The sequence below is a fragment of the Hylaeus volcanicus genome, chromosome 6 (genome assembly GCF_026283585.1).
Source record: "Hylaeus volcanicus isolate JK05 chromosome 6, UHH_iyHylVolc1.0_haploid, whole genome shotgun sequence".
Taxonomy (NCBI): Eukaryota; Metazoa; Arthropoda; class Insecta; order Hymenoptera; family Colletidae; genus Hylaeus; species Hylaeus volcanicus.
This window is the reverse complement of record NC_071981.1, coordinates 9,275,636-9,297,394: the sequence shown is the minus strand read 5'-3', so window position 1 is coordinate 9,297,394 and position 21,759 is coordinate 9,275,636. Positions and strand designations below refer to the sequence as shown.

The following is a 21,759-nucleotide window of genomic DNA, read 5'->3' as shown; positions in this document are numbered from 1 at the left end:
TGAGTTGTTAGTTATTTAAATTCCATGTTTTTAATAAATTTGTATACGAATAGCTATTTCATCTTTTATTATTTCATGCCAATTAGAATAAGAGTTACTGCCATTCGCGCCCTTATAAAATGATACCTGTCTATCTCTGTTACACTTTCTAAATGCGGCTTATCTGGCATTACTGTATAATGTATAACCTATTTAAATTCTGGGAAACATAACCTCTACGAAACCACATGGCATGGGTTGGTTCGGCGATACATAACGTAAACAATCAGTAGAGCATTCTTTTCAAAAGTAATTATGAGTGTTACAAAATGTCGCGACTGATAGTGAAGAATTTGCCAAAAAATGTGAGTAATAACATTCCGCGACGCAATAGTAACATCAAAATGATTTAGAAATACTTATCCATTATTTTGATAGATTTCAGATACTAAATTAAGAGAATTATTCAGCCAGAAGGGTTTGGTAACCGATGTACAGTTGAAGTATACAAAAGATGGAAAATTCCGTCGATTCGCTTTCATTGGATTCAAAACTGAAGAACAGGCTATAGCTGCAAAAGAGTACTTTGATAAATCCTGTATCGATACTTGCAAAATATCCATTGAGCAATGCGCAAGCCTAGGTAATTATTTAAACTACACGTTATATTACTCAGAGACAATACATTATACTTAATCCATTTAATCTCATAGGGGATCCTTCTAAACCCAGATCATGGAGTAAATATGCACCTGACAGTTCAAAACATACAACAAGCAATAAGGATTCTACTGACGTAATAGAAAACGAATTTTTAAATAAAACAGGGAAAAAGGAAAAGAAGAAAGATAAGATTGAGAAAAGTAAAGAACAGAAAAGTTTACAAAATGATATTAAAGAAGCATTGGAAAAAGTATACTTGTATTTTAATTTATTAGTCTATAAGCTCGATATTTTCAATCTAATATTCGTTTGACTTGATTTAAATTCAGCACAAAGATGATCCTTTATTCATGGAATTCCTTGAAAGTCACACAGCAAACAAAGCTGTATGGAATAACGATACAATTCTAACTACAATTCAAAGTAAAAAACATAGCGACGATGAAGATGAAGATGAAAAATCTAGTAATGCAGATGATGATAACATAAATAATGATAACAAAGAAAAAAACAATGAAGGCAAAACGCAAAAAGTTGCACAGAAAGTTATATCTGATTTAGAGGTGATTAGAAATTTATATATCTTATCGATATGCAGCTTATAAATTATTCTAGTCATGTAATAATATTTGTTTATCGACGCAGTATATGGAAGCATTGAAAGTAAAAGATCAGAGTACAAAGAAAAAGGATTCAAATGAAAAGAAAACATTGGAACATGGTCCTGTAAAATTCTTTACTGTGAAACTCAGAGGACTAGGATACAATCACAAGAAAAAGGACATCAAACAATTTTTCAATCCACTGAAAGCAAAATCGATAAGGGTGCCACCAAGAATTAAAGGCATAGCTTATGTTGGATTTAAAACTGAGCAGCATCTGAGAAAAGCATTATTGAAAGATAAAAGTTTTTTAGGTAATGACATAACAATCAACTAGTATATACTTTAATATTTTATCGGTACATGCATTTTTACAGGTGGAAAACAAATATTTGTAACGAAGTATGAAGCAAAAGAAGAAAAGCCAAAGGAAGAACAGAACGGAAGCAATTCTAATGTTAGGTGGAAGAATCAAGAAGAAGCACTGAAAGACGAGGAGAGCATAGCAGAGTCTGGAAGGATGTTTATTCGAAATTTGTCTTACACCACGACCGAAGACGATATTCGAAAACTATTTGAGAAGTACGGTACGTTGAAATGAAAAATACTGCACTGATGATTTCTAGACTTAAAGTTAATGTTGCTATATGAAATCAATGGACTAGGAAGGGTTAATTATCATTACTATTTCATCAGGTCCTTTAACCGAATTGAATCTACCTGTGGACAGAATAACCAGGAAACCTAAAGGATTTGGTACAGTGACATTCTTAATGACTGAACATGCAGTCAAAGCTTACGGCGAATTGGACGGTACTATCGTAGACGGCAGAATGCTCCATCTTCTTCCTGGGAAAGCAAAACTCAATCCTATGGAGCAATTCGATGAAACAGGTGCATTCTTCAAATACTATGGTTTCGAGAAAATTTTAATTAGTTAGTCTCTACCATCAAATATGTCAAATGTTTTCGACGCGTATAGTTGGGTTCTTATCATGAAGGTCATCTGCATGCACATAAAGATTATCTAAAAACACCATTTAGTAAAGATGCTTTGAGAATTTATATTTAATTAATTTCTTACATAGCGCTAGATGTTTTCCTAGGTAATCTCTATGTATATGTAGAGTATTCAACTACAGGAGTTGAAAACATTTCACACGTTTGCCTCTATATAGACTTACTAACATATTAAAATTGATGAGAAAGGATTGACTTATAAGCAAAAGAAGGAACTGAAAGCCAAAGCGACCGCGGGATCGGCGCACAATTGGAATACTCTCTTCTTGGGTCAGAACGCTGTAGCTGATGCTATAGCAGCTACCTACAACACAACGAAGGAGAAGGTGCTCGAAGATGGATCGAAAAGTATGAGTGCCGCAGTTAAATTGGCATTAGGAGAAACGCAATTGGTTCAAGACACCAAAAACTTCTTGGAAGAAAATAATGTCTGCTTGGACGCGTTTAATCAGCCCCCGAATAAGCGATCCAAAACAGTGATACTCGTTAAAAATTTGCCTGCCGCAACACCAGTAAAGGAGTTACGAGAGTTATTCGCAAAGCATGGCGAATTGGGAAGGCTCGTAATGCCGCCTTCAGGTATCACGGCATTGGTGGAATTTTTAGAGCCTTCCGAGGCACGCAAGGCATTCACAAAATTAGCATATACTAAGTATAAACATTTGCCTCTGTATTTGGAATGGGCGCCTGATAATAGCTTTACCACTTCTCCTGCTGAGAGGAAGAAAACAAAAGACGCTCAACAGGACGGGAGAAAGGAGAAAAATGAAATCGAAGTGATTACAGGCCAATCGGATGACCGTTCAGGAATTGTAAACAATACGAAGAAAACCGAGAAAGAAGATAGCGAGGACGAAGACGAACCTGAACCTGACACGACTCTCTTCGTGAAGAACATCAACTTCTCGACTACAGATCAAGAATTAAAGAAGGTATTTTATCACTCTACTAGCTGTGCCCCGCGGTTGTAACTACGTGAAATACTATTTACTTTATGTTCTTCGCGTTCAACTGACTGTTCAACCGCGTGTTTCTTCGTGAATCAGTAGATGACTGTCTTTTGTTTCCCGTAACTCAGATCTTTCAATCGATATTTCTTATTGTCAAATATAACGATCCCACAACTTTATTTACAAATTTTGAGATTTCAAATTGAAAACGTATTTTTATCAAAATAAGACGTAGCCTATGTTACTCAGGGATAGTTTTCTATTACTGAAAAAATTTTTAAAATCGGTTCAGTAGTTCCGGAGATTAACCGGAACAAATAGACAGATACTTTAATTTTATTTATACACTCCGCAACAAAAATTTTTCTTAAAATTTCACTCAATTTTAAATAACAACAACTCCGCGAAAAATGATCGTATCAGATCATTTTTTTGTTGTTTCAAAGCTTGAAGTCTCTACTTTGAGCAGAATTTGTCAAATTTTGATTTCCTTCTTCCCCCTTCCCGCCATCTCCTTTACAACGAGGTGATGTTTTTTTTTTTAAAAAAAGTTTGCGCACTTTGACGCGCTCCATGAGGTGCATTGAATTTTTCTCGCAAACTTTACAAAAATTGCCAGAATGTTTACACTTTTCTGCACAAATTAAAAAAAAAAAGAAGCGAAGCCTCTACAATTTTTTTTGGCGGAGTTGTGGTTATTTAAAGTTGAGTGAAATTTAAAAAAAAATTTTTGTTGCGTTAATTTTGTTGCGCAGTTTATAAAAGAAGAAGATAGACTAAGCATGAGAGTAGTCAGTACAAGAATATTATAAAAATATTTATAGTAAACATTTTGACCTTAAGTTTAATTCTTCAAACCTGAATTTTCAGTTTCAAATAATTAATGCGCAACACTATATATAATCAGACCTTTTTATTGCAGATACTCTTTACTTCATAACTGCATAAAATAAAGAGTGATATGTTGGTATCCAGTTTTATATTTCTTTATAGAACCTAGTTTGTTATTAAATTGCACTAAATTTAAAAGCTGGAGACATTATTGCTGTCGTGCTTAGTAAATCATGAATGTAAAGGAAAAACAAGTTAATTGCATTTGATATTTAATTCAATATTTCAGTATTTCGGTAAATGCGGTCGTCTTCATTATGCCACAATCGCAACAAAGAAGGATCCGAAGAAACCTGGTGGTAAATTGTCCATGGGTTATGGATTCGTACGTTACAAAAGAAAAGCTGACGCGGATCGTGCACTGAAAGTGTTACAAATGACGGTGCTAGAGGGAAAAACTTTGGAGCTGAAACGTTCTGAAAGAACGTTAACGTAAGTTTATAATTTCGCTTAGAATTCAACTTCTCGAACTTCCGTCGACTTTAATGCAGATCTTCATTCGCTTAAATGTGCAGAACCGATGTTAAGACTGCGAAAAAAACATCTAATACCACGGCGCAAACGGGTACGAAGATCCTCATACGAAACGTGCCATTCCAGGCTACTGCTCAAGAAATCACCGAGCTGTTCAAGTACGTATTTTCAAGATTCGAAAGAATCAACTTGTTTTTAAATTGTTCTTCGAGTATTTTTAGAGAGAAGTTTATCGCTAGAAATGTTTCCAAACGTTACATAACGTTGGATATAGTCGTAACAAGCCACTTTTTATTCCTAAACGTTCTAGACTTGCGGTTTGTGTTCGTCTTTAAAAGACTATAATTGAATGGAATCAGTGTGATTGGGATATTATTGTAACTTATTATACTTTAATTAAAATTCGTAGAGCGTTCGGAGAATTGAAAGCAGTGCGATTGCCAAGGAAACTAGTTGGCGTTGAGAAACACAGAGGGTTCGCCTTTGTGGAGTTCTACACGAAAAGCGAGGCCAAGAAAGCGTTTAAAGCTCTGTGTCAAAGTACCCACTTGTATGGTCGAAGACTGGTGCTAGAATGGGCCCAAACCGAGGAAGGTGTAGAAGATATTAGAAAAAGAACTGCTAAACACTTCCACCAAGGTACCCACTCCTAAATGACTACTTCTAATTCCTTCCAGCTCATTTGATAACATGATTATCATTAAATATATAACCTCCTTACAGAAGAACCAATGAAGAAGAATAAAAAAGCTACGATAAGTCCAGAAGACGTTGGATTGGAAGCAGAATGAGCTCCTTTGACATTGTAAATAACAAATTTCGAGCATCAATTATTTATAAAATGTTGTACATAATATTTGCGCACACGATGTATCGAATAAACTATAAATTCATCAAGCAAGCGCGATGCTATCGTATTTCCGTTTGAATGTTGGCAACGAGTCAAGTCCATCGAAAGTTAAAAAGTCCTTTACGATCAGCGAAGGTGTGCGCGGTATTGACCTTCGCGTCACGTCGAAACTCTTTCTTCGGAGTCGCTTTTCTCGAAAATACTTAGGATTTCTACCGACAGTACGGCACGCGTACTAATGGCATGTATTTGGGTTCTGATACTATTCAGTTGCTTGTGTGTACGAATGAACAACGAGTAGCTAGCATTAATCGTCGACCCACGTTCCCGTCGAATTAATTGCGGCCTCGAAAGCGACTGTTGCGCCTCGTTTCGATGCAAGAATGCATCTTGACGCTACAATTCGAGTTTAAAGGCATTAACATCGCTTTCGGCCTCGAGTCAATCGGCGTCTTACTTAATTTAACGAATTTTTTGTTAATTATTTTTCAATCTGGACATAATAGACAGAAATGCAAGAATGATTTCACGTTTTATTCATCTACCACCTAATCAGATTGTCGTGCAGTATCCATTTATCGTTACCAGTGAGAATCGGGCCAGACAACGAAGAATCGTTAATTAGAGGAAGCACGAGTTTTTCTTACATAAATAGTTTCCCGATCTTCTTCGAAAGATAAGGTACAATTCGAGGAGACGAACCGAACCTAGATGTGTGATCTAATCCATAATTAATGATTAGACTAGATTTCACATTGAACAAAGGAGATCACAACTGTGTAACTCTATTTTAATTTTTCTTTTCTAAACTTATTTACGTTGGACCAGAGACAGATAGAATTTTATTCGAATAGACGACGAATAGAATTACTGTACAACACAGATTTCAAGGTTAAAACATATCGCGCACCTGGTCATCTTCTTCGTTGCAATTTCTACTTCTCAGATTGTCACAACGTTATCAAGCATCGCTGGTAAAATTTCACTTACATGTTTCTCAGGTTGTCGCAGCTTAAACTCTAATATTAAAGTGTTGATGCGCGAACTACAGAGTCTATGTATCATAGTAATTCGATAACAATTTTATATAGATACGCGAACCCTGTATTATTATAATAATAGTTCTACATGCGTTACTGTCTATAATATCAGCAAGAAGAAAGTCTTCGTTGAAACGGGACACTGACTCTGATTTATGATCTTGCCAGGATCTGCAGAAAAAGTAAGGCGCGGCCAGGGCTAACGTGCATCCATTCCTGGACGGTTTTGGGCAAGAACAAATTGGCCAAAAAATAACTAAAAATATGACTGGGCGTGATCAATATTGAAAAGAGCCAGATTCTGGGTGGAGTAGCAGGGGAGAAATGTTTTCCTTTCACCTACGTCCGAAAGAGAAGCGCGTACGTGGTGATCCGAGGGGGGCCCAGAGGGAGCTTAGCAGAGAGACGGAGATGGAGGTGGAGACGACCCATGAAAGTAACAGTGCCTTCTCCACCTTCTGCTCGAGACTCAGTCTCACTCTCCTTGCATTGGAGAACGGTTACGCTTGCAAACCCGACAGTGTCCCTTTGGTGCCATCGTACAGGTACAAGGTCGCGAGTGTACCGGAAACGTGCACGGTGAAAACGAGAACTGTCTATGCGAGCATAGTGCGCGATGTGCCCGACCTGACGAGATATCCTCAACGGAAATAATCGACAACGGGCTCGGTGTCGTGGAACAACGAAAAAATGGATTGGGTAAGACGGAAACCATTTTCCTGACCTTTCGTCGGCCACCTCTTCGCGGCACGAGAATTTGAATAGTTTTAAGCAGAATTTGGCGCATGTGCAATTAGGCAACGAACAACGCTGTACCAGTCGGTGATGGGCAAAACCCTAGACTCTGAATAAATCTGAAGTTTGCCGATGTATTTTTCTCGTTTCCTTCGTTGGAAAATGTTGAAAAGAGGAAACGAGACAAACATATCGGCAAACTTCAGATTTATTTGAAACCTAAGGTTTTACCCATCACTGCTTTAAGTACCTACTGATTCGCGCGCCAAGGTGTTTGGGAGGTTATCGCTTAACAAATTTTTAAATAGTAACCATTTTCCTGACCTTATTCGCCGGCCACCTCTTCGCGGCACGAGAATTTGAATAGTTTTGAGCAGAGTTTGGCGCATGTGCAACTAGGCAACGAACAACGCTGTACCAGTCGGTGATGGGCAAAACCCTAGACTTTGAATAAATCTGAAATTTGCCGATGTGTTTCTCTCGTTTCCTTCGTTGGAAAATGTTCAACAGAAGAAACGAGACAAACATATCGGCAAACTTCAGATTTATTCGAAGCCTAAGGTTTTACCCATCACTGCTTTACCGACTGATTCGCGCGCTAAGGTGTTTGGGAGGTTATCGCTTAACACTTTATTTACCGGAAGCCTATTTTTCGGCTTTTTAATTGCAGTATTTAGCTATTCGAATTTATTTACTGTGTTGATGGTTGTCTACTTACAATGTTCAGTGTTTGGAAACAGACTTGGCTTTCAATGTATCCAGTAACAGTATGGAGGAATTATTGTTAGCGTAGATTGGCATATGATACTGTAGCAAATTCTTTTTTGAATTAAAGTCTGTTTCTAGATAGCCCGGTAGATAAAGTGTTAACAAATTTTTAAATAGCAATGGTTAGTAAGGGAATCCACGATGAAAATGTGATACTTGCCCGAGAAGCCAATTCAGGGGGAATCCTACTTACAATTAGGACAGTCGAAAGAGGTACATATTTCATCACTTTTTTGGACAAACGGAAAATTTTCTGGTAATAAATTTAAAGGCTGTTGGCAGAACGGTTTTTAATGCGCGTGTCGTAATTTTTGTAATTAAAAATATCTTAAATTAACAAAGTTGTAAGAGTCAACGGCGATGTTGTCTTTTACATGATCATTCTGTGGTAACCACTTTACCTCTGAGGTGGATTATTTGAAATTGAAAAATCAACCATTTTTTAGCAATACATTAAATTGTCCAAGTGTCATCGAGCTATATTTTTGATAAAAATGATTTTACGCAAATTGACAGCGATTCAAATTTACATCTACGATTTTTAGCTCTAAAAAGCGACCATTTTTACGCATAAAAGAAAACGAACGAAAGACAAAAAAAGCTCCATAGTACTTAAATAATTTAGTATATTATTGAAAAATGATTGTGGTTTGAATCTGAGATAATTCATTGTGAGATAGAGTGGTCATCGTGAAATACTCGTGTAAAAAAACTACAACGTCATAACTTTGTTAATTTAAGATATTTTTAAATACGAAAATTGCTATACATGCACTAAGGAACGTTTTTTCAAATATCCTCAATCTTATTATCAGAAAATTGTTCGTTTGTTCTCAACAAATGTACAAACATTCACCTTTTTTGTCCTATGTCGAGTGAAACTTGATAAAAATGTACTAAAGTCGGAAAATCCAGAGCGCAAAGACTTAACCAGACGCCATTCCAAGGGAGGTGAAGAGAGATGCAGTCATATAGTATAATCGGATAATTTAGAAATTTACAGAGCAGTATTACAGTAATTTTAGCTTTCAAGCGACAATTTTTACCTTGGATTTCAGAAATGAAATTAACTTTCACACTCCACCTGCATTATTTTTATAATGAAGAAGTATGACTTCTTAAGCTCGAGATAAAAATCACGACTTATCCTGATTTTCCGGAAATTGCTGGTCCTTCATTTTGTCACTTAAAAATGACGACTTACTGCGATTCGGAGACCTAGCAAAACTCCGAATTGACTTCAATGACAGTTGCGGAAAAAGTAGGAAGCTCTGGAACACGGATAGATATATCCTTTTCTCTCTAATGATGCTGTGACAGAGAGGGAGATACAACAAACGGAGGAGAGACAAACACAGAATTATGTCAAACATTTGTAATTTTCCAAACAGTTATTTACATTTTATGAAGCGAGGAAGCGATCTTTCTGGCTGATTTTTTTTTTTGAACTTTTTCTTGTAAAATTTCGCTGTGGGCGATACTGCCAGATTTTGCAATTTGCTTTTGAAACGTGCTAAAAATACGTTCAAAGGCAAGAAATTTTTTTTTTTTCAATTTTCTCCAAAAAACGCTTCATGAAACGATAGATTTACTTCCCCTGATTACGAAATGCATAATTATTATATATTTTTTCATTATTGTGCGTGAAAAACGGGAAAAACTGTCTAGTAGTTCACCTACTCTCCGTTGGTGGCGCCAGTTTATCTCCTGCGCACCCTTATGGTAATTGCAATCTTTAAACGGTGTGTTTAAATTAATATGTGGGTACTAATTTCTTCGATCATGTTTTTTTGGTAGCCACACTTGTCGTCAACAGTTCCCCTAACGAATAAATATTTTTAAATAATTCATAACGTACTCATAACGTAAGCTTACGTTACCAACAAGCGGGTTGTATAATTTAACATTTTAAAGTAAATATTCGTAGTCACATAAATTATATTGCTTGATGTAAAGAAATGACTGGACTACCATATCGCTATTAAGCATTATTATTCCTTAATTATTGATAAACGTTTCGACAAAACGTGATTATGATCATCAGGAACAATGCAAACTTTTTAATCTACAACACAATGCAAACAATTTCTTTTAGAAATATGAGAAAAATAAATATAAAATTATTTAATTTCGTAGTTATTTTTATTTTAATAACATTACTTCCGTATACGTATCAAATTGACATAATTTTAATTTTAATAACTAGTAACTACCTCTCTCTCTCTCTCTCTCTCTCTCTCTCTCTCTCTCTCTCTCTCTCTGTTTTTTATATACCTTGTACGCTTTTCAATATTTTTGTACATTAATCTGTTATATTTCACATTCATTCTGTGTGCAAGCCTCAATAATTTTTCATTACTAAAGAGGATCATAAATATTATTTAGTCGAAACGTTCGTTACCAAGTAGAATTAATTTACATTGTTTTCAAATATGTAATATTTTATTCGCATTTAGCCATAGACATGAAAATATAGACCGAGCCTTTGTACGAGGGGTAATTGATAATCCGTGATCCTCACTCTGTTTATTCTAAAAATTGAAACTAATATTAACCATTCTGCAACACTATTTTGATTATTTAATATATTCTTGTTATTATTATGTGTTGAGGTTCAGCGACGAAAGGAAAATAATACGTGCGCAGTTATTTATGTCTCGTAAATAATATAAAGAAAAATATATTCAGTTTGTGGTTAATTTAACACACTAAAGTAACACTCGGTATCTGCGATTATTATGGACGATATCCTTAGATTATTACATAAAATTCTCGAACCACGTTTTACAGTTTTACGCTTAGCACGTTCGTTCATTCCGACATTCTAACAGGGTCTGCCCCGGACACATTCGCACTCGCACACACTGTTGTTTTTCAGTGTTGCCACCTTTGCTAATAAAAGCAATACCAAACTCTGAAATTATTTCTCTAACATTGTGCACATACAAGAATATATTAAATAACCAAAATAGTGTTCCAGAATGGTTAATATTAGTTTCAATTTTCAAAAAACAAAACAGATTGAAAATCACTGATTGTAATATGCAACTACGAAAAACCGAACATACCCGAGCGATTACGAAAATAGTCGAAGTCGGATACGTTGAGTTGCCCCTCGTACAAAGACTCGGTTTATACAGGGTGTCCCAAAAATGTTGTAACACATTGAAAGAGGTGGTTCGGGAGGTGATTTGAAACAACTTTTTCCTTAGCGAAAATGTTGTCCGAGGCTTCGTTGAGGAGATATTAACGGTAAACACTGACCAATCAGAGCGCGAGTATGCCGATGGAGCACCTGCGATAGCGTATGAGCGCGGCCGCCTATCGCGTAGCCTACGCTCAACCGGCATACTCGCACTCTGATTGGTCGGGGTTTTCTGTTAATATCTCTTTAACGAAGCGCCGGACAACATTTTCGCTAAGGAAATAGTTGTTTTAAATCACCTCCTGAACCACGCCTTTCAAGGTGTTACAACATTTTTGGGACACCCTGTATATTTTCATATGTCTATGCATTTAGCGTCTGATCGCCATACCGAGTAGTCGATTCTTTTATTTTCCTCAGGGTAGTGTAATATCAATTTCGTAATAAATTCGTATACTTTGTTTGCTTGAAATAATTGCACACGGAAACTGGCTACCGTGCTAATTAAGGGTTAGATGTTACTCTAAACGTGTATACCGAGCGTTAATTGCCAATACGACCGACGGGACGTTCACTTTCCGACACTTGTCTGACTCGATCGGCCGTTGCACGGTATCGCGATGGCACCGCTCGCTTTTGTAAGATGATAGCTGCGGATAGGTGTCAGGGCGTTCACTGAAACGTGGAGAGTGACACTCTAACCCGAAAAGATGAGTCGATAAACGAGAAACACGAGTCATGAATTTCAATCGATCGAACATTGCGAAATTCTGCTAGGTCATTGGTCGATCTTACTTTCTCTACATCTTATCCGCTCGATTTTCACTTGTGAGTCCAAAGGTTTGTTTGTGTCTTTATTTTATAAGGTTACGTAATCTGCTTTACAGTGATTATTGTACCTAGTGGTTCAGTCTTGTTACAATTGTAATTAATTCACCAGTTACGCACATATGTGTTTTTTTTTTCATATCACATTTACGTTGTTTTACTACATTAAACCTTAACTTCTTACATTACCATGCTTTACTTTACAGTAAAATTTTATGTAGGTATATGAATCTGTCGGTGGACAAACAGTTCAAATAATTGAAGTCCACACATTATACTACTTATAACATTTCGCTCAGATAAATGCGTTTAATCATACTTTTAGCTAATTTTGTTTATTATAGCACTATTTGAATCTTTATGAACTAGGAAATGACTTGCAAGGATAATGTGATAAAACTTGGTAAATAAATTGTTCGTTTGATTAAAGGTTAAAGATAATATCTCTGTAAATATTATAATATGAACTTCACCTTCACCTTTCACCTTGGACCTTCCCCATAAATGCATAAAAATCCGTAGTCTAGCTACACTGCGTATCAATATATATGAACACTTGAATTTCTGAGGTTTCAGTGCCTTAAAACAGTTTTCCATATAAACCAATTATATTACGATATTCAGCGTGTCAAAAAATCATTGAACACCTATTATATTTCAATACAGGAATAGCCAAAAGTCGATTTTTATACTGTATCATGAAAAAACGAACACTTATTAAAACAAGAATTTTATTAAATTTCATATCAACTTCATTTCATTTCATTGAAGTTTACCTTGTTCAAACTCAGAAAGATTAGCTCCAAGTGGAGGTAATTTCATCTGTATTGTATATTTTGCAAAAAACTAAAGTGCAATAGCAAATAAGGGAAGCGAATAGTCAGTAGCTCCCCAGCTAAGCACTATAAACTCAACAAACAAACAAACAATACAGTATAAGGAAACAATTTCGAAAAAGAGTAAAAAACATGAATCAAGAACACTAATAATATCAAGAATAATAGGCTTATCATTAAGAATATACACAATTGTTTTTCAGAAATTTGTAAATAATTAGTAGCGGTTGAACAAATGCATTTAACATTACTTAATATTATGGGAAAGTCTTGTTTCAAGTCTGTTTCCAAAAACTGAACATTGTAAGTAGACAACCATCAACACAGTAAATAAATTCGAATAACTAAATACTGCAATTAAAAAGCCTATAAATAGGCTCCTGGTAAATAAAGTGTTAATATTATGGGAAAGTCTTGTTTCAATGTTCCATACTATTCCAAAAAAAGATTCCAGAAAATCGGCTACACTTTAGTCGTTTAAATAAGAACACCACCCCCTTAAATAATGAATTCAATCTGTGCATTCGTCCTTGTCTCTAGGGAAGGATCTACTCTCCCACCATGTGGAAAAACACGCTCCGTATAAACTGGGTTTTGGTTAGAACATTCGAGGGCGGGATCTGCATGCATATCGAATACCTGCGAAAGATCGTCGGCTTCCTGGCTGGAGGAGAAGGGAGAGGAAATCTACCGGTTATTCGAGACTTACCGCTGCCTCGAACTGCACGCTCCGCTTCGACCAGTCGCGACAAGCAAAGAAGGAGCGAACGCGTGTAGCAATTCGAGATTGCAAAACTGTCGAGGTCGCTACGGTTCTCCTCGCCCGTTTCCAATACAGCCGCCAGGATTCGTCCTGCTTCGCGATCCTTTCTCGAAAAATCCCCGTTTCCTGTCCGAAAGGGAGAAGTCACCTTGGACGCGTGACAACAAATCATAGCTATATTTCAATTTTTTTTCGAAAAGAATTGACTCAATGGAAAATCTGTTTGCTAGCGTTCACCGTACATATATCGAGTAATGCAAAAGTAACTTGTATTAAGATTTTAAAAATATAATAGCGAAAAAATGTAATAACTGGAGCCATTACGTGACAAGTCTTTTTTGAATGACTTTCTAATCGGCAGAGCACGGATCTCGGGAATGGTTAGACATAAAATAAAAAAAGAAGTATTTTCATTTTCCAAATGACATATAGGGGAGAGTGGGGCAATAAGTTACTCAAGTGATAACACAGTTGTAGCAAAGGTTACGGGGTTACATAATCAGTACGACGTTTTACTTTTAGTTACAGTTTAATGATGTACGAAAATATTGAAAAGCATGTTACATAGAAGAGACTACTGGTATACAGGGTGTCCCATAAATGTTGTAACACATTGAAAGAGGTGGTTCGGGAGGTGATTTGAAACAACTTTTTCCTTAGCGAAAATGTTGTCCGAGGCTTCGTTGTGGAGATATTAACGGAAAACACTGACCAATCAGAGCGCGAATATGCCGATGGAGCGCCAGCAGTAGGCGTGGCTATGCGCTAGGCGGCCACGCTCATACGCTATCGCGGCCGCTCCATCGGTATACTCGCGCTCTGATTGGTCAGTGTTTTCCATTAATATCTCCTCAACGAAGCCTCGGACAACATTTTTACTAAGGAAAAAGTTGTTTCAAATCACCTCCCGAACCACTCCTTTCAACGACTTCCAACATTTTTGGACACCCTGTATATCGCGAGATGGCGCACGCACGCTGCCAACCGGAAATACTTTAACGAAATTTTGCGAAGTTATCCCCTATATTATGATACTTAAGTTGTATTAGCATAAATCAATTTGAGCTACAGGGTGTCCAAATATTCACGTATAAAGTGTAACGCGTTCAATATCTTTCGCTTGCTTGACATATTTTATGTTATTTAACCAAAATTCGACTCGAAACTATTAATAACAGTGAAAGAAATGTATTTAACAATTTAAAAATTACAGGATGTATGTAATAATAATAGAAGTAAGCCAACAACACTTTAACATAAAAACATGTAGCATACATAAAGTTATCATTTTATTTAAGAGTACTTTGTTTGACATATCATTTTCTTTTAGAACTAAAATTTTATTCAAGTCTGTTATTAACTGTGAAAAAAAATATTTTTGTTATTCATTTATGGTGACACACAAGATATAAAAATAGGAATAGGTTATTAAGAGTTTAAAATAAAAACACATACGTAGTATGGTTCACTCTTCCATGTGATAGTAATTAAACATCGAACAAGTACGGTCAACTTTTTATGACCATGCGTAAACAGGTTTTCCATATTTCGAATTCACAAAAATCGATTTTTGATCGTCGAAAGTCGTTTTGTTCCGCTGTGCGTCGTAGTAATTGGGACACGAAATTTATACTAACCTGTCCTGTTCCATACAAATCGTCGCTTTCACAACGTAGAAAAGTCATGATTCGTATAAGGTCTGCAAAGACTCGAAAATACGAATCTCTTCTGTTTTTTATAAGGGGTCTTTCTGGCGCGACGACCGAAAACATAAGCATACTTTAGAAACTCTTTGGGAAGTCTATAAAATAAAGAATAATTCCAATGTTTTTTTCTTCTGCTAATAATACTACTCAGAAATAGTATAAAAATATTTTTGTATGAACTTTGAACAAATTATTTAATGATTGTGATTACAAAAAGATTCAAGTAGTTTATTAAATGGTATAAGTGTAGTTATCGTGTAAAGCAGGATAAATCGTGTCAGTGACAAAATAAAAAAAGGAATATGATGTTTGTTTAAACTTAAGTACCCAGATATTCTTGAAAAAAAAAAATTTTTTCAAAATCGATTATATCAAAGTTAAAAATGAAAATACTCCTTTAAGGGAGGATATCACATTAGGTGATCAAATATTAAGGGTTCTTTCACGATTTTTGTTTAACAAAGAAAAATTTTCTTAATTTTACAATCAATATATTGAGAATTAAGAATATATTCTTAATAAAAGTTATGAGTTACCAAAGGAAATATTATACCAGCTTGCAAGAAAATATGTCTCATGCTAAAGTGGACCTAAGGGGGAAACCACATACGAAAGTCAAATATTAAGCGTTTCTCAAATGCTTTTTTTAGAGAGAAGAATTTATTTAATTTTTTCTTTAACTTTCAGAATATTTTAAATACATTTTAAGGTACATTTCGTAATTTTTTCAATTAATTGCACACAGAAACCTTTGACATTCGCTTGAGATAAAAATCTCAAGAAACACATAATATTTGACCTCCTAATGCAGTTTTTCCCCTTAACCGTTACGTCTTCCGTGCCACGTGTACTACAATTTATGGTACACATTAAACTTGACCTTCAGGCCTCGTATACCATTAACAGGTATATTTATATACACACACAAGCATATTTATTTGATGCACTGAAAACATATATTTTATGACAAATTTAATTGTGTAAAATATATTTCCACCAAAAAATGAAGCATTATTAAAAATGCAGAATATTTAATCAAAACATTAAATAGTCTGAACGAAAGGAATGTACGTGTTAACGAATGCAAAGGGAAGACAGTTTATGGCGAATAAGAGAGAGACGCGAAACGACGATGAAAGTGAAAAAACCGTTGGACGGTACGAGGAAGGTCAACGGTTAACCTTTCGAGCCGAGATATGTCGGCTGATCTTTCTTTCATCGCCCTTCCCTTCTTAACCATCGTAATACCAGGGAGGTGGTCTCTGTGTCTATCAATTATAGGCAAAATGTTATTCGATTAATAGATGATAAATGAAAATACCGTGCTTCTTATCTGATGGAAAAAAACTCGATTTTAAAAAAATTGTATTTTTAGAAACTTTAGAATCTTTAAATATATCGTGCAAAAGGATGTTTCGAAATTCGACAAATTTACGGAATTACAGAGGCTTTTGTTAAACAGTACACGGAGCTATTTTGAGTCGTACGTCGTCAAATATGTCAATTATGTCGTCGACACAAATATGTATTTAAAGTTGCTCTCGATTTGGATCTCTTCAATGGCTGACCTTTCTTTCATCGACCTTCCCTTCTTAACCATCGTAATACCAGGGAGGTGGTTTCTGTGTCTATCAAATATGGGCAAAATGTTATTCGATTAGATGTGTTGTAATTATAAAGTTATCGCAAAGGATACAGAAAACTCTTTCCAAATCAGAAATCACGTATGTTACAAATTGACTTTATTTCTCTCGATTCTTATTCTTACTCTTGTTCTTATTCTTATTCTGCCGTTGCTCAGCATTTCGCTTGTTTATATACACACTTTCCCCCTCTCTGTCGTCCGCACTCGTCTCATTCGCTCAACTTCACATTCGTACAATATAGGAATGGCGTGAAAAATCACTAACAGTGATTTGTCACGGTGATCATACAATCACGATCGCAGTCGTGATTAAACTTCGATCACGACCGTGATCTGGAAGATGGCGTTTCAGAAGCGGTTCATGTTAATTGTATCGTTAGTGTCTCGCTGTCTCCCCTTAGCGGAAATTCAAGAAACTACAAATGAGTCAAATTTAAATTGTATTAAAATTATATTGACATTGCTTTTAGACCATATTATAAAACATATATAATCTAAGAACAACATAATTCATGAAAAGTGAAAAGAATGTTCTCTACCAATCAGAAGCGATCACGAAGATTCACGAATCACTGTGAAAAATCATCGTGATTGAGAATGAATGTGATTAAATCACGAGTGATTCAAAAGTAGCAGTTCACGCCATCTGTAGTACAATACGCGGCTAATTTAAAGAGTCTACAGACAATGAATGAAAATACCATGCAGCGGTGAATACCCAGATAGCACCGGACGTCCCATGGACGTCCATTTTATGACCAGTTTACGTCCAAACGTCCGACGTCCGTTGTCGTACGTCCTTAAGACGTCCATGGGATGTAAATTTTGTACGTCCCAGGGACGTCCGCCCGGAACGTCCTACGAACGTCCATAGGACCTAAATTTTGTACGTCCCAGGGATGTCCGCTCTGAACTTTCTAGATTTAGGGAAAAATACTTTTTTCATACAAAATAAATATTATTTATTACTATTCTTTATAATATAATATTTATTCAATATGTAGAACAGAATATTTTTTTCCGAATATAAAATACACTATTTACAATTGTAAATTAATATTAATTAATTAATTAATATTATTATCCCAGATAGCACCGGACGTCCCATGGACGTACATAAGACGTTCCTGTTCCTGTGCTATCTGGGTATACAGTCATTATTTAATATTCGCAACAGAATATTTTTTCCGTAGATAAAACACATATTTATCTAATATTCGCAACAGAATATATGTTTGAACATGTAAAACAAAATGCTTATTTAATATTAGGAATACAATATTTTTTGTACATATGAGATGTGATATATATGTAATATTTGGAACTATTCAGAATTACCTAGTTAGTTAATTAATTAATTAATTCTTCTAACTTTTCAAAAAAAAAGTTCAAGTCATTTAGACCAATTTCAAAAGAAGGAATTGTATTTTAAAAAGTATCCGAATATTAATGCGAGTCACTATATAAGCCTAAAATATGAATCGGTTTAGCAAAGTCGTTTATGGGTAAGTGAGGAAGCAGGTTGCGGGGTTGTAGTTCCGAAAATCGTGAGTCGAATCCCGCCGGAGGTAAATAAAAATTGAAAGATTTTGTTCGTCGTTTTTCATGAAATACAGTTACAAGAAATAAATACAGTTAATTAAAATCTACCAACAAATAAAAGAAAATATATAAAATTAAAATTTAATTTTTTTTTAAATCTCAATTTTTACAGAGAACGTTCTGGGAATGTCCACATCGGACGTCCCAGGGACGTACATAGAATGTCCACGGCGGACGTCCCAGGGACGTCCTGCGATGTAACTGGGACGTTCCAGGGACGTTCACAGGACGTTCACAGGACGTTCATAAGACGTCCCTGTGCTATCTGGGTAGATATCCTTTTCTTCGAGTTTGGAATTTCTTCGATCGAATCACCTCAAAAGGATTTCCGATCTCCATATTCTGTTCTACAATCTCGCCGCTATATTTGCATTGTCGATCTCTCCTAATTTGAACTGCATTCCACGAAACCTGTTCGAGCTATAAACAATTTACGATCGAATTTCTGTCTCCTAATTTATTCCTCTTTTGTTCTTCTACTTTTCTCGCCCTTATCGCGCGTATAAAGATCAATTTTCAGATTTGAAAATAGTTGGAAATAGTTTGGAATAGTTTGAATAATTGCGAGGTGCAGCTTTATATCTAAATCTAATCTTAAGTTTGTTATTCCCTGGATTTATTCAATGGAGGATTTTAACAAAATTTCACTTGATTGTTCTTTGATTAAATATGTTGTAATAAAAGATTTTTTTGTTTTATTTGTAAGTAATATATATGTAAATGAGAAGTTGGTTTCCCGCAGTGATGGACAAAACCCTAGGCTTTGAATAAATCTGAAGTTTGCTGATCTGTCTATCTCCTTTCCTCTTTTGAAAATTTTCCAAAGAAGGAAACACTGAGCTCTATCCTAACTGGAGCGTGAACTCCTGTAAGAAGAAGTAAAGGCGACGGAGGTCCGAGAGAAATGTAAAATGGGTGGTTCCGGTATTATCCTATAGCAAATTTATTTGTAGAGGGGGAACAAACGTACGTCGTAACATAACCTAGCCGAGCATCGCTGAGAATTGTCGAGTGAGTTACTTTCAGATTCTTCTTCGCATAAAATTGGATAAATACAATATAAATTGAATTGTGACAAATAATAAAATTTAGTTCTATACCAAATTGTATATATTTGTATGATCTAAATTATGGTATGTAAATTATGTATACTATTTCATTATTATGTCATTATTATTAATGTTTTTCTCGTTTTATATATAAATAAAAAGGAAATAAAGTTCAAATCTGTACATAATTAATCTGTAAATAATTCCTAGAGTGCCGCGAAATTCAAACAAAGAGGAGTCTGTTCTAGAGATGGCGTGCAAAATCACTAACCGTTATTTATCACAGTGATTACGATGCATTTACATTTAGGCTGAAGATTCTAACAACGCGTGCAAGGAACGGTTATGTTCTTCACCAATCAGAAGCGATCACAAGAAATCACGAATCACTGTGAAAAATCGCTGTGATTAGCAACGAACGTGATCGAATCACGAGTGATTCACAAGTAGCAGTTCTAGCCATCTCTAGTTAGAATAGAGCTCAATGGAAAAAAAACGAGACAAACATATCGGCAAACTTCAGATTTATTCGATGCCTAGGGTTTCGCCCATCTCTGGTTGGTAGCCATGTGAGGCGTATGATTGGTAGCCGTGGAAGGTACGTTGCGAGCGAGAGAGTAGATTCAGCGGATAAAAGTGGGTTGTGTATATTTAGTAAATTTTGATTCTCCTAAATTCTTTTAGTGATAATTTTATATTTAGTTTGTTCCTGATGTAATTAATGACTTCAAAAACCAATTTCATAGGTAATATCATTTCATTGTATATTGCATGTTAGTATCAGCAGCGTTTTCCAAACTGGGAGGCGCGGACTAGTCTAAAGGGAGTCGCGAAAATTAGTCACAGTGAACAATTTTTCAAATTACAATAATAAAATATCGTTTTCCATTGGTTTGATATGAATAAATTTTATAAGAGTAAAAATGTTTGTGTTTTTATTTTATGAAATCTTCAGGGGGGAGGCGCCAAATGATTAAATATTTTTAAGGGAGGCATAGTAACAATAAGTTTGGAAACCACTGATCTAATGTAAATAAATTTCATAGGAACATTGGTTTGAAGTTTTACTACACAAAGAACCAACTTACATATATATACAATATTTTATGTTTCGTGTTATATTCATGAGTTCAATACGAACAATTTTGCTATACTATCTTCCTCATTTATTTTCAAGTAGGATAACGTCATCTTTCTAAAAATGCTGTAGTTTCCTACTAATTGTAAGATATTAGGTTGTCTCAAAAGTTTCTTCCATTTCATTAATAAGTAATACGTACACAATATTTTATATCTAATGTTACATTATTAAATTGCGTACGATTCATTTTACTCCATTACTATTATACAATATTAACATCTAATAAATTAGATTGTCTATTTATATAAACACTGCCACAGAAAGTAATTGAGTACAAGTCACAAAAGAAACTTTGGGAACAACCTAATATAATTCTAAATGAATTTGTATGTTATTTGTTGAACTAAACCTTTTACGATGAAGAGAATTTATTCCAGTGGAAAGTGCTAGAAAATAATGCCTTATCTGTTCGATGTAGACAAGCTTTCTAAAATGATTGTGTACTGGTATTTGGGGAATGTTTAAAGCACTTGCCAAATCATGAAATTCATAAAATTTCTAGCATCGAACATCCTAAACCAACTGCAAACTATCTTAACACCTAAACTACTTCTGTAAATGGTGAAAATTTTGCTTACATACAGTATCTGTTGTTGGTACTGATGCATTTTTTTAAATAATGCAACTTTACCTGTAAATGTTTTCTTTGAGTTTTCATACTAAAAAAAGCATGCAAAATGGCATGAACAAATCTACAATATAAACGAAATGTTCTCTACAATAGTTAAACGATGATTGAAATGGATAACTAATATGATGGATATATAACATCACAGAAATGGATGACATTAAATGGATAAAATCTAAGAGATAACATTGTTTATTTATACAAAGACTGCTGGATAAAACAGTTGAGTGTAAGTTGCGAAAGAAACTTTTGGGACAACCTTATACTTGGAGTTATACTTTTCCATGGATTTATTCAATGGAGGATTTTAACAAAATTTCACTTGATTGTTCTTTGATTAAATATATATCACATAAGCCTATTACAATTTAAATTGAGCACTCCAGTTCTATCAAAAACGATATCAAAATTTTGTAATTTTAACACAACTCCTTGTAGAACATA

The 21,759-nt window shown here is 35.1% G+C and overlaps 1 protein-coding gene and 1 long non-coding RNA gene across 2 annotated transcripts; both read left to right on the top strand.

The window, feature by feature from the left end:
• The first annotated feature begins 187 nt into the window (after positions 1 to 187).
• On the top strand, positions 188 to 5,481 carry LOC128878825 (probable RNA-binding protein 19). Its single transcript, XM_054127379.1, has 12 exons — positions 188 to 344; positions 418 to 622; positions 693 to 892; positions 972 to 1,205; positions 1,288 to 1,558; positions 1,622 to 1,831; positions 1,941 to 2,138; positions 2,454 to 3,196; positions 4,335 to 4,537; positions 4,621 to 4,737; positions 4,989 to 5,218; positions 5,303 to 5,481. The coding sequence occupies exons 1-12, from the start codon at positions 309 to 311 to the stop codon at positions 5,368 to 5,370; spliced, it is 2,715 nt and encodes a 904-aa protein (XP_053983354.1). The 5' UTR covers positions 188 to 308; the 3' UTR covers positions 5,371 to 5,481.
• A 6,987-nt stretch (positions 5,482 to 12,468) lies between these two features.
• LOC128878838 (uncharacterized) lies at positions 12,469 to 15,556 on the top strand. The gene is made up of 2 exons (XR_008457512.1): positions 12,469 to 13,084; positions 13,322 to 15,556. It is a non-coding gene; the product is annotated as an uncharacterized LOC128878838 (long non-coding RNA).
• The last annotated feature ends 6,203 nt before the right edge of the window (positions 15,557 to 21,759 follow it).